This window comes from Spodoptera frugiperda, chromosome 20 (assembly GCF_023101765.2).
Source record: "Spodoptera frugiperda isolate SF20-4 chromosome 20, AGI-APGP_CSIRO_Sfru_2.0, whole genome shotgun sequence".
Taxonomy (NCBI): Eukaryota; Metazoa; Arthropoda; class Insecta; order Lepidoptera; family Noctuidae; genus Spodoptera; species Spodoptera frugiperda.
This window is the reverse complement of record NC_064231.1, coordinates 1,320,634-1,335,004: the sequence shown is the minus strand read 5'-3', so window position 1 is coordinate 1,335,004 and position 14,371 is coordinate 1,320,634. Positions and strand designations below refer to the sequence as shown.

The following is a 14,371-nucleotide window of genomic DNA, read 5'->3' as shown; positions in this document are numbered from 1 at the left end:
TTAGATGCCACTGACATAACGGTGAAGGAAAACACCGTAAGGAAACCTCAGCTTATCTTTTCGGATTTTAAGTTTGAAATCGCCAATCCACATTAAGCAAGCGTGGTGATTAATGTTCAAACCTTCTCCGTGTGAAATGAAGTCGTTGGTCAGCAGTACTTATAGGCTGATGATGATGTGTGATGTGATCGTCGTCGGTCAATTAGTGGCAAATGCGACAACTTGTATAAGTATTCTATTGTAAACAGAGCCATGACAATGTCTTATGTTATACACCACACAAATATCACCAGATTTATGTTCAAGTAACCACAGCACATAACCTAAATACGTACCCAACAGCTATCAATGGAAGACGCAATGGAGCAGCAGAGTATAATGTCAAGCAGTCTCCCGATCAGTGACAACCGCGACTGTGTAGAAGACAACTCCATGATCAAGTCTGCGCCCCCGCTACCTATCAGACCCAAGTCTGGAGACCCGAGGAGTCCGACAAGACCACCGCTGGAAAAGTACCGGTGAGACTTTCTTTAATACACCTTATAAATCATATTCCTATATTTCCTTTGATCAAAAAACATTCATGAAGACTCTATTAGCACTTTTCGGTTGGATTTCCGGATCGGACAAAGAATTACTGGGCTTTTCTTTGGTTTTTCAAAAATTTCTCAGTTGTAGCACGGAGTTTGGAATTGTGGCCAGTATAAGGTAATAGGCTCCACCCCTATTACATCGCGAGACGATCTCCGGCCACCGTAAGTGCGGGCCTGCGGACGGCGAGCAAGGGTAGCTCGCCGCCCGACCAGATCCAGACCCGTGCGTGCGGCGCGTCGCGTTCCGCGCGCGCCTCAAAGAGCCATCAGACCACCACAGATGGGGCCCAGTAGGGCTGATGCCTGATCCGGAGCTGCGGACTACCTAGCGGGTTTACCGGGGCTTCGGGTCGAAAAGCAGGAGAAGGAACGGGGTGGTTTTTAGTCAGTAAGAGTCTGACACTCCCTTTCGCCTTGCCCAAGGCGGGAGAAGTCATTGGATGATTTTCTCCCTCAAAAAAAACCCCTATTACATGGGACTTATAAAACAAATAGTTTAAAGTGGGTGTAGATTGTACAGTTATACGTACCGTAACGTACACATCTGCATACCTCTTCGGGGATAGAAGTCACGACGATACGAACGAACCATTTGCAATATTGTTTGCCAAATGTTATAAGTATAAAATATTTCTTCACCACAGAGACTCAATCGACGGCGACTTGGTCGACCAGTGCCGACACAGCCGCGCGTCCTGGAGCGAGCCAGGAGACGCACCTCCATTACCACCAAGAGTATCTGGTATGTAAACATTTGAAAATAACTTTTATTGAATTAAATAAAGAACTATGAAAAAGTTGACAAAAATGTGAACTAATTAATTTTCATAGGAGACAAACGGTCTTGGATCGAAGCCCCGCCCGCCATTCCCCGTCGCGGGCCGCGCTGTATGGACACACCGGACGACGCGCGGGACTCCGGCGTCAGCGTGGACCATGCATATGGAAACGCAGATGAACATGGCCATCTGCATAAAGGTAGAACTCTAATTTTTATTAAAAACATAACCAAGACCTAATACCATGTGAATATCAGGTATTAAGACTAGGCGAGTGTTCTCAATTACAACTGCCTAGTAAGGAGTTTAATGATGCTTTTCCACCAGAGATGTTCTATTCTACGTTGCTGTAGATGCGTTGACATCCACCCATCATCATAATAATATGCATTGGCACACATAGCTTAGCTCTGGTGGAAACGGATTTAGCTAAGCTATGTTTTGTATACGGAAAAATGCGTGCTCGCACAACTACTTTACGCCGGCGCATCTTCGTAGCACATGTTACATAGCTTAATATCAGTGGAAACGGTCTCATAGTTTTACAGCTTAGCTATTTACATCTTCATAGCATAGCTACATAGCACATCTCTGGTGGAAAAGCACCCTAAGTGTGAAACACTTACCTAACAAATATTATTGTCTAATTTGATGTTTTACCCAATGTTCGACATTAAGACTTTCATATTCCCATTAATGACGGTTCCATATCAGTATTAACGTCGCTCGGCAACTCTTTCGGAACAAAAGCTATATCACATCAATTCTTCCAGATTTAGATCTCACAGTAGACTCACTACGATATGAGGAAATAATCTCAATGATGTCGGAACCACTCCGAGTGGATGAGGGCGAGAAACCTCCTCCCATACCACCGAAAGGACTCGGCCACCTCAGCTCATTCGACTCAGGACACCACGAGAACGGCGAATCACATTGTTAAAGTAAGATATAACTAAATATCAATATTATAAACATTTTTGTTCTAAGCAAACAGCGCTAGTGTGGCGTTAAGTCCTTTAAGTCCAACGAAGGCAAATTGTGCCACCAAATGTCGCTTATTTTGCCTAGGGAGTGGTTTGTCCAATGGAGAATTTCTTAGTGGCAAACCCAATGGTTTGCCACTAAGAAAGCTAGTAAAATTTTGACAGCTACAGTGTTTGGACAAATATGACTTCAACACTACATAAGTGCCATCTGTACCTTTAGTACGAATTTGCTATACGTTTAACGAAAACGAATTGATTGGTTGGTTCATTTGCGCTGGCCAGTCAGAACGCCGAACGCACTCTTATTTCGTTTTCGTTCAACGTAAAATAAACTCGTACTAAGGGTTACAGAAGCAGGCAACAACATTAGCACTCATTGGGTAAAAATTATCTATAGGCAACAAATTGCTAGAGATATTGTATTGGTTAAAACATAGACTCTACGCCACATTAACGCTTCTCACATGAAATCATGAATTTAATGCTCTGTCAAATATAATGTCTAGTAAAGTTTATGTAATATTGATGCTGGGTAGTCAACGGAACGTTTGCGAAACAAAATGGCGACCTTATCATTTGACAGTTGCATTGACTTGATTATGACTTTGAGTGATTGATCTGTGTTTATTTATTAGAGCAAAATTGACTTTACAAGAATTTTCGTAACATTTGAAATGATGTTACGAAAATTCAAAGGACATCACACATTTTGGGCTAAATTCTAAAGTGAATAATACCGAAGTTATTAGTTCCACAGTTTTGCTGTCATAATAAAAAATGCTTAAGAGACCAAGTAATAACAGATTATTCTATTTTTCTTCAGCATCTTGGCCGGCACTTTCGAATTTAGACCAAAATCGTACTAAACGTGTGGGTGATGTCCTTTGTCTTGTTGTCTTACTTGTCTGAGGACGTTCCATGTTAAAAGCTAACATACAGTTTCTTCAACCCAGCGGATTTATTAAATCGATTTTTTGTTTTGCAATTTGTTCAACATTTGTCAATTTTGCTCTAATTGAATCATTCTTAAAATCAACCATCCACGAGATTACATTATAACGCAGTGCTTAATGCGTGAATATAAAAAGTCCTTTACTTCCAAACTGTACATTTTTAGTACTGGACGGAACTTTATTATATGTATATTTAAGCAAATATCAACTCTACCAAAATGCAATTAATGTTGATTTCAGAATGTTTATGAATGAACAGCAGATTTGCTTGTTAAGAAATATAAACCATTTGAGTATACGATAAAATTGATTTTCCAAAAACATTTGAATATTATATTATGTGAAATATTTCTTTTTTTGCAGTAATCAAGAATCATGAAACTAATAGTGTCCAGACTATTTTAGTTCGAGTTCTAGACGTTATTATCTATACATGATAGGCTTATATTATGTGTTAGATTGTATTTTCAAATATTTATCAATTCCTCGTAAGTGAATTATAACTTTTCCGTCAAATGAAGTGAAATCAATCGATTAAATAGCAATTTTCAATGTAAAAATGTTGACGCCTGATAAAATCTTCATAGCAAAGAGTCGCACGAACGCCATTGCTTTATTATATCCAACAGGCACTCATGGCAAAATATTTCTTTATTTTAATAGTATAATAATTATATAGTATGCATATCATTCCTCGTATGGAATAAAATTATTATTAGATATAATTTAATGTGATTTAAAATTATATTTTTGTTTTGGCACAGAATGCATTTAGTTATCTGTCCGGGGCCATATAACAGTGATATAATATTAATTTAAAACTTAACATTTCTAACAATAGACTAAAATAAATCATTTTCTTACTTCTCTTTCTAAATTTTGTAACAAAAAATAAAAAATATTGCACTATAAAAGAAAAATGTAATTATTATTATTTAAATTTCTCTTCCTAGAATCCGTACTTTTATGTATTATTTACAAAATGTGTTTGATTGTTGTATTTTATTCGTGATTTTATTAAACAATTATGATTCCTATAAATAGTATTAAATTGGTAACGTTATTTTATACATTGACATATTTTATCGTACATCAAAATATTTGAATGGAATTGTATTATTTTTGTATGAATTTTATTGAGTTTTCTCAACCAATTTTACTTTTAAATAACAGTATTGCTTTTGCATAATAATGAATTATATCAACAAATTATTTGTCAAAGTTATTTTGAACTTTATCATCGTATGTTTAGAGAATATTTATGCTTGTTTTACTCAACTATGTACGTAGACAAATGTATCATTTTAGTCCGTATTGCTTTGCTCAATATGTAGTTAATTTTAGTCCGTCTTTGTGTAGTACATACGTGAAAAAAAAATATTTTTGGAAATTTTCATAAAAAATAAAAATTATTTCAAATAATAATTGATAATTATTTTGGCAACTATTTTAGGTAACAATTTTGGCTGAATTTTATTTTGCTATTACCGTAGAATAAATTCTTAATATTTCTTCTTCTATTTCATAAAATTAAAGTCTTCGTAACTACAATTATTTTTCCCTAATAATGGTGCAATTTAATTTAGTCTTGTATTGTCGTGTTTCGATGAATTTTTTCATACAATTTTCATATTCTACATTTATATTATTAGTATAGGATTTGTAACGTTTATTTCTCTTTAACAAAGAATGGTATAAAAAGTGTATTTGTCCTCTCGATGTAAATATAACGCTTTAATTCTATTGATCTCTCGATTTCTAAATAAAAAAAAGTATTAAAGCGAAAACTGATTAAAAAAACATTACAATGTTCCTACATTGTTTAAAAAAATATATAAAAGTTCCAAGCTGACTGCTAAAAAAAATACATAAATAGTTATCTGTTACGTTATATTTTTAAACTGTTTAAAGCAATGCAATATAAATACCAAATAGTATAAGTATACAAGAAAACTAATTCAAACTTTTCTACTCAACAATTAACAAAATCTTCGACAACAAGTCTTTCCGATATAATCAAGTGATATTTTTCATACATTTTACGCGTTAGATTTTTTAACTATAGCCCTTAAGTTCTAGGTGTTAAGATTTACATTTCCAACGAACAATTTCATAAAATCTTTACATCTGTTAATGTGTGTAATCGTATTGTATTGTTCAACATTTTTATATTTATGTATTAACTAGTTTTTATTGCTATATAACTGTTGTAAACTAGATAATTTTTGAATAGCTATCAACATTACTAGTGGAGCGCCTGGGGGTTTTCACCTCGGATTAGAGTTACAGTGAATGAATTAATATGATCGATGTGGGATATTGTTTTTTAAACTATAAATTGCAATGTTTACCCAAAATTTTTTGTGCACTCCATTTTTTTATTGTTTAAACAAATTATTATAAAAAATTAATGTTTGACCATATATTTTCACTTTAAACAGTATTTTTTTTTATTTATATGTTAAATCTTACCTGAGTAGACATATAGGAACATTTTTCAAAGATACCTGTGTATAAAAATAGCAGTATCTCGAACAGGTAGAAAAACGTGGAGGAGAGCGGAGCGACAGCTGCTATGTACAATGGAACTTCTTGGCCAGTTTAATTATAAATGAAACGCACTTTATTGTGTACATTGAAAAAAATACGGTAATTAATTATGACTAATGAAAAGAAAAAAATATTTGTACAAAATCTGTTTATTTAATAATATTACATGGTTGTCTACATCAAATATTTTCTTCTACTTCATCTATCTGTATAATAGGTGAAGTATTGGAACAACTATTTCCGCTGAACTGTAAACATGATACACTGCAGTATAAACTACACTCGCGAGCAACCAAATCGACTCAACCTACATGTGCGCATTCGAAGATGTTTTCTTAAAAATATACTGAATTGCTTTTAAAAACCGATATACCATTAGAAAGCTTACAACTTCAGCTTTATATTGGTACCATTATTATAAAAATTGTATCAGTACTTTTTAAAATATTTAACTTAATTCAGCGGACTAGAGTATTTGCTCACTGCGACTCCAACAAGTTATAACACAAACTACCCCTATAAAACCTCCACATTAAGGTTAACTTTATCTGTGGCTTATCGAAAGTTGATCGTACACATCTCCGCAAAAACGCTTCATTTTATTTCCAAAAATTTTGGATACGACACCAGAAGAAGCCGCTCAAGTCGTTGCTCTACTGGAACAAGGACTAAGTCAGCGAAGAGTTGCTGCTCATCTGAGTTTGAGCCAATCTGCAGTATCAAGAGGGTACAGGTAGTATCAAGATACTAGTGCCTTCAATCGAAGACCAAGAATAAGCCGCCACCGGTCCACCTCGGAGAGAGACGACCGTTTTATTATTTCAACTTCACTACGAAATCGTCACTTAACCGGTGTCGATGTTCAACAGGAACTCAGAAGAGTTCGAAGAGTGGCTGTCAGCGAGTGGACAGTACGGAGACGGTTGAAGGAAGCCAACCTCACCCCTAAACGGCCTACCACAGGCCCGAAATTGACGACCCGCCATCGGCAACACCTCGATTGGAGCATAGAACAATGGAGGCCAGTCTTATTAACTGTCTAATGCAGAATGTGTCTGCACGGTAGTCGTACGGAACGCCGGGCGAACTGGCCAGGTGTTCTCGGGCAAATTGAATGCGCGCTTGCCGATGGCGGGTCGTCAATTTCGGGCCTGTGGTAGGCCGTTTAGGGGTGAGGCTGGCTTCCTTCAACCATCTCCGTACTGTCCACTCGCTGTCAGCCACTCTTCGGACTCTTCTGAGTTCCTGTTGAACATCGACACCGGTTAAGTGACGATTTCGTAGTGAAGTTGAAATAATAAAACGGTCGTCTCTCTCCGAGGTGGACCGGTGGCGGCTTATTCTTGGTCTTCGATTGAAGGCACTAGTATCTTGATACTACCTGTACCCTCTTGATACTGCAGATTGGCTCAAACTCAGATGAGCAGCAACTCTTCGCTGACTTAGTCCTTGTTCCAGTAGAGCAACGACTTGAGCGGCTTCTTCTGGTGTCGTATCCAAAATTTTTGGAAATAAAATGAAGCGTTTTTGCGGAGATGTGTACGATCAACTTTCGATAAGCCACAGATAAAGTTAACCTTAATGTGGAGGTTTTATAGGGGTAGTTTGTGTTATAACTTGTTGGAGTCGTAGTGAGCAAATACTCTAGTCCGCTGAATTAAGTTAAAAATTTTAAAAAGTACTGATACAATTTTTATAATAATGGTACCAATATAAAGCTGAAGTTGTAAGCTTTCTAATGGTATATCGGTTTTTAAAAGCAATTCAGTATATTTTTAAGAAAACATCTTCGAATGCGCACATGTAGGTTGAGTCGATTTGGTTGCTCGCGAGTGTAGTTTATACTGCAGTGTATCATGTTTACAGTTCAGCGGAAATAGTTGTTCCAATACTTCACCTATTATACAGATAGATGAAGTAGAAGAAAATATTTGATGTAGACAACCATGTAATATTATTAAATAAACAGATTTTGTACAAATATTTTTTTTTCTTTTCATTAGTCATAATTAATTACCGTATTTTTTTCAATGTACACAATAAAGTGCGTTTCATTTATAATTAAACTGGCCAAGAAGTTCCATTGTACATAGCAGCTGTCGCTCCGCTCTCCTCCACGTTTTTCTACCTGTTCGAGATACTGCTATTTTTATACACAGGTATCTTTGAAAAATGTTCCTATATGTCTACTCAGGTAAGATTTAACATATAAATAAAAAAAAATACTGTTTAAAGTGAAAATATATGGTCAAACATTAATTTTTTATAATAATTTGTTTAAACAATAAAAAAATGGAGTGCACAAAAAATGTTGGGTAAACATTGCAATTTATAGTTTAAAAAACAATATCCCACATCGATCATATTAATTCATTCACTGTAACTCTAATCCGAGGTTTTACGGTTTTGAATGCTCCAGGCACTCCACTATACGCCATTTTGAAAATGCTTGGGATATAAAATTAAGATAAGCTTTGATTGTGTGTAATTTCCATAGAAATCAAATAAGCGAGATCTTTCTCACAGTTTTGAAACGAGCTTGTTACAACAATTAGACCGTTTTAAAGAACACTCATTAAATATCGAATGCGTAGTCATTATTATGCTAATTGCTATTTTTATAACATTATTCAATGCTATTTTACTCGCGAATTTTTTGTTGAGTATTGCAATGTTTAGGAAAATAAGCTAATAAAACAGTGTTGTAAATCGTTTAAAGACTGTGAGATGGAATTTCCTAATCTGTAATTTTAAGAAATCTGAGCTATTAACGGGCTAAATTCAATGTTTGATAAGTCTTTTTAATTTAGTACTTAGCAGTTGGCAATAGTTAACTGAGACTTAAAGCTTGGGGCGAGGGAGACTTACTCCAATTAGCTTAACTGTTAATAGGTAACCAGTGAAAGGTGTCATAAGCAAAATATTGTTATTGTCTACAGATATTAGCAGTACCTTAGCGCTAAAGTCGCACGAGATATGTAGACTATTTGTGACTTATATGCGCGTTAAATAGCGCAATTTTGCGGGTTTGCGCAACTTCACACAAGTATGGATAGTTCCAAAACCCTTGAGTAATGTTGATAGCTATTGAAAAACATCGCACAAACTTCATACGATTATACTACAGTGTTTTGTTTTACAATAACTTCTCTAGTTAATTCTATACACTTTTTATATGATATACAGTTAAAGGTACGTTCCACTGCTACGACTTCGCAAATCACATTTATTTGTCAATTTTTATATCGGGTTATTGTAAAAGTGGAATTTTGTGGCAGTGGAACGTATCTTTAATGGGAGTTTTCTATACATTTTCATGTTTCTATTGTCTATATTGTACGACAAGTATTGAGTTACCTAAGCTGAATGATTTCGACTGATTTTTCGACTAGTTACTGTATGTTTATGTGTGATTATTATTATATTCCTTTACGTTAATGTTACATACTTCTCAGTAGAATAGATGGATTCGTATTTAAATGTAATTTTAGTGTAATTATACATGTAATCGTACCAAAAATTTCTTCAGCTATTTTTATAAATAATTTAACATTACATACGCATTGGTATTTATTGTTTCTTGTACTGTGTATTGGTAAAATAATGGAGTATTTGGATAGAGTTAGGAGGATAGTTCGCCAAGTGAAATTGTTCAGTACAAAGCGTAGTTGAGTTGAGGCTCGCTGACTAGTAAACGTAGCCATTTATCATCAATATATTATATGTAAATGGGCGAAATAAATATTTAGTTGGATGCATGAATTGCTGTTTTATTTTACAAAACCCGTAACCTATTAGAATAGTGTTAAAAATCGGTACTAAATATTATTTGGATAGATAAATCCAATAAAATCACGATCTCTAACTCTGGTTTTAATCTGCCTTAATAGTTGCACTTTCGACTACTCGACGAACAAATAAACACTACATTTACTCAAGTATCAAACTTTTATCTGGGTCTGCGGACTACCTGGTGAGATTACCGATGGGCTCCGGCTCGAAAAGCAGGAGTAGAAACGGGATGGTTGTTAGTCAGTAAGAGTCTGATAGTCACTCTCGCCTCGCCCAAGTAGAGAGAAGTCATTGGATGATTTTCTCCCCTAAAGAAACTCAAGTATCAAAGTTTTAAAACTATTTCCTTACCTTCCTTATAAGATAAACTTTAACGACACCACAAACCGAGCCTATAATCCTGCTTCAATAGCTAATTAAGTCCTAACATTACCGAAAGTCGACCGCGGCCGCCGCCGGCTAACGCGTTGTCATGCGAAACGATTATTGTATTTACCGATTGAATTTCTAAATAATAAGCGCTCTTAGCTCGGTAATTGAAGGTAGTCACTTCGATCGATGCCACGCCTAGACGCGTGGAGTTACGTGAATTGGGACTGACGGATTTATCCGAAGATAGATCTGCTTTTGTTAAGGTTTTTGTGTTGTCGAGAATATTGTTTTTTTATGGAATAAGTCGTTAAACGAGCAGACGGATCACCTGATAGTAAGCAATCGCCGCCGCCCATAAACACTCGAAACAAGTGTGTTGTTTAAGGGTTGTTGGGGAATCGAGGATTGGGGAGATCGTGAAGGGGCGTAATTAGGCCTCCGGTAACCACACTCTCAACCGTTTTCTGAAGCTGTGGTATCACTCTGGTCGAGCCGACCTGCTGAAGTTTGCATTGTAGGTACTAAGAGTATTTATCTACTAATACTGTACCTATGTAATCAAGGTCCGGGTAGTAAATTTATATTTAATCCTATTCTTCAAGTATTGACTCGTATTGCCAAGAAATTAGACTCACTGATCAATCCTTAGAAACACCTCAACTTGGCACTAAACGGTATTGCATTCCAGTAAAAGTGCCAACTTGAAATGTCAAAGAAGTTCGATCTCGTAAAACCTATATTTTACAAGCCTATGTTAAGGGCTTAAATATCTAGGAATGTGGATGTAGATGGTGTATGAAAAGGAGACAATTAGTCCATGTAATAAAAATAAAATAAATCAAAGCTCAGTGTATGTAAAGATCACTGTTTTTTAAAAAGAGTAGGTACCTAACGATGGAGTTTCCTGCTCGTTCTTCTCCATTCGAAGCTACACTTTGGAACGAGCACCTAGCTTCACTGATAGACAGACTGGCGGACAATTCAATATGATGTTTCAAAAGTGCCTAATTTATGATTAATTGAAATAATTAATGAAATGAAAATGAAATGTTTCCAATCAGGTATTCCTTTTTTTTATTTTAGATATATTTTTTGAAAATGGAAAATAGGTAGGTACATGTCTGATGTAGTTGAAGTTCATTTCAACCAGAAACTTCTACTTTCTTAACAAAATAGCAAAGAAAATAACTTCTTAATCCACCGTCTTAAGACACATCGCTACCACATTAACACCACGTAGAACGGACTCGATAACTTCTCAATATCACCGCCCACTCTTGCCCTTAATGGACGCGCGCAACGTTTGACAATATTCGACACCTTAATGAGAGGGAAGCCTCTACATCACCCATCGAAAGCTTACGATATGTTGCGAATACGCAGCTGATGCAAGCCACTTGTGAAATCGCTTCATTGTACTACGATCCGGGCAATAAATTCTCCACTTACCAATGTGCCTATAAATTGTTATTGTAACTCGAAGATAATTTTATGCTAGGTTGATGTTTTTTTTTTTTTTTTTTATTCCGAAGATAAACTAGATGTAAGAATGTTGTAGGTTTTAAATAGTGAAGCCTATTAGTTAGAATAAGTTCGAATAAGTTCATATTAACATTTCATTATGTTCGCTACTTTTTTTGTGAATGTAAATGGTACCTAATTATGTACCTACCTACCTAATGACTGCTGCACTGTCTGATTGGTTATTAATACTTATTATAATGGGTATTTGAAACTACCGATCACTCCTCAGTCCCACAAATCCCCAAAATCTCGGCAATGCATTAGTAACTTCTCTGAAGTTGCGGCTTACGAGTTTTACCATCAAGTAAAACTTAATTATACTTTGACCCACCCGAGACTTGCACAGTGCACTCAACCTCTTCATCGCCGATTAGCCAGCAATTAAGGCAGTCAAGTAAGTGACTGACATACTAGAATAGACATCCATAATATTCCCATAACTTATAGTTAGGACTTAAAAACTGAAACACAATTAAGCATAACGCGGCTAAATAAAAAGTGAATATCATTTGAATTTTTAATGCTCATGTCAATTGTCCATTACGTTAATAGCGACATAAATTGCTCACATGTATTAAAAATTATGTACAGACCGCCGGATAAGTGAATAAACGGTTCAAGGGACACCTGCTTTTTTCTACCAATTAATTACGATTACACATTAATATCAATAATATCTGCAAGCTGATACGGACATGAGAGTTGAATCAGTCATCCAGGTATATGAACATTGGACATTGGAATCGACTCAGTTACTTCTTTTATTACAACTTTTGTGAGACATACTAAATTAATTATTATGTTATCGTAATAATAAGTAGCAGCGCGACAATCGCCGCGTCGTGTGTCGCAGAATGCTGCTCATGATTATGAGCCTCTAGCATAGCTTAAAACTAGTCGACTTACTCGTCAAACAATTACTTGAGTAAGCCGATAACATAATAATTCAGTTAGGTACTTCTTCCGAATAAACTGGGTTAATAAAAAAAAAAACGTGACAACAAAAAATAATATTGTAATCGATATATTACATAGTATTTATCAATCAACCTGGTTTTAATTTGTGGTTTGCATTAGCACCCATCTCTAAAAGGTCTGAATGGTTTTTCGTATTTTATAAATAAATATAAAAAAGGTAGGCCTTTTTTTTGATGACTGGGGGAAACCTTCAAAAGGCGCCTAGCTTATGAAATAAATAAATATGCCTACCTGGTTACCTAGGTTTGTCCCTATGTAGATACATAGACGCCCAGATGGGTATCTAGTGTTTGGAGCCGAATGATATTACACCGAATCGCCGTTAATACAAAATTGTAAAAATTAAATAACGATGATAAACTTACAACCTAACTAAACCTGAAGTCGCGGCAAGCTAGTACTTGATACAATGCCCATGTTAATAGGCCAGCTATTAGTCTTATTAAACACAATGGTCCGTTCATAAGTAGGGAAGCGTTTTTTCTTTTATTGCTTGGTAAAAAGAGCCTTGATGCTGAATAAATTGTGTTAAAATACGGTCTACAATAGCGTGAACAAGGATATTACGAATATCCTTGTCGAATATCATTAAACTCATTGAAGAGTACTATTATTTTAGATTTTGTGTCTATTTCTGCATCATTGCCATGCCGTTGCCTGTTATGATTTTACAGAACTTCGTGAGGTACCTCATTTCGAACTAAAGTACTGGCTGTTACTTTTACTTTTAAATCTGACAAATCATTTGCACAAAATATACTGTCATTATTGCGTCAGTGACATTTGCGTTATTTTCTGCGATAAATATTATAATTCTACAATATATACTCACTATTTAATTTGTTCTCTAAGATTTAAAATTAAAAATGGCGGTTGCATTGCCCATGGAATCCAATCCGGATACAATGAATAAATATTTGGAGAAGTTGGGCGTGTCCGAAAAATGGCGGATGGTTGACGTAATTGGTTTAGAAGAAGATGCTCTGAACTGGGTTCCTCGCCCAGTGCTAGCCATAGTCCTGCTGTTCCCGCTTTCCGATGCCTACGAGAAGCACCGCCGCGACCAGGAGAAAGAGATGCAAATGAAAGGACATGACCCTCCCAAAGACGTGTTCCATCTGAAACAAGTTCTCAGCAACGTATGTGGAACTATAGCCCTAGTACACAGCGTTGCAAATAATATTCCCCATATTGAACTCAACGACGGCCTGCTCAAGACTTACATCAACGAAGCGAAGAACCTCGACTCGTCAGCTAAAGGCGCACTGTTAGAAAACTCTACTGCTATTTTGAACGCGTACAGAGACATAGTGCGCACGGGAAGTGAGCCCGGTACCGAGGTCGAGGAAACTGTCAACAATCACTTTGTGACTTTCATCCACAAGGACGGCCACCTGTTCGAGCTGGATGGACGCAAGTCATTCCCTATAAACCACGGCGCGACTACTCCCGAGCGTCTCCTAGAGGACGCGGCGAAGGTCTGTCGTGAATTTATCGCCAGGGAACCAGATAACATCGGCTTCAATGTGGTAGCTCTTGTCCCTGCACAGTAATATTTCCCATTTATTTGGCTGTGTATTTCAATTCATTTATTCAAATACATATTAATTACATTGTCAGACAGTCATTTACGAACACGTAGAGTTAATGTAAGTCGTATTCTTTTTGCTACAAGTATCATCGCTAATGAAATAATCGCATAGCAGTGACGTGACGGGGCTGCGCAGCGGCTACACGCGATCCTTCAATATGGCACTACGAAAAATGGCGTTCATTAATTCTCTTCATTAGCGAATACCGGCACATTCAGTTAGCGTACTCTGCTGCACGGACGTCGATTT

The 14,371-nt window shown here is 36.2% G+C and overlaps 2 protein-coding genes across 4 annotated transcripts in view; both read left to right on the top strand.

Annotated features, from left to right (window-relative positions):
* LOC118262119 (dedicator of cytokinesis protein 4) overlaps positions 1-5,973 on the top strand; it is a 68,290-nt gene extending 62,317 nt beyond the window's left edge. For 2 of the 3 annotated variants that reach the window (XM_035573261.2, XM_035573262.2), the window contains 4 exons: positions 343-518; positions 1,238-1,335; positions 1,425-1,571; positions 2,146-5,973. In XM_035573261.2, the coding sequence (XP_035429154.2) occupies positions 343-518; positions 1,238-1,335; positions 1,425-1,571; positions 2,146-2,315 (591 nt within the window). In that variant the 3' untranslated portion in view covers positions 2,316-5,973. The remainder of the gene's footprint in view (positions 1-342; positions 519-1,237; positions 1,336-1,424; positions 1,572-2,145) is intronic. The other variant, XM_050701428.1, reaches the window with a different exon arrangement.
* Positions 5,974-13,266: 7,293 nt separating this feature from the next.
* LOC118282317 (ubiquitin carboxyl-terminal hydrolase-like) lies at positions 13,267-14,149 on the top strand. The gene has a single exon (XM_035603340.2). It carries the CDS (start codon positions 13,397-13,399, stop codon positions 14,081-14,083), a length of 687 nt encoding a protein of 228 aa, XP_035459233.1. The 5' UTR covers positions 13,267-13,396; the 3' UTR covers positions 14,084-14,149.
* Positions 14,150-14,371: the final 222 nt, after the last annotated feature.

Excerpts from the sequence above, each read along its gene's own strand:
- LOC118282317 (XM_035603340.2), top strand. The coding sequence starts at position 13,397 with ATGGCGGTTGCATTGCCCATGGAATCCAATCCGGATACAATGAATAAA.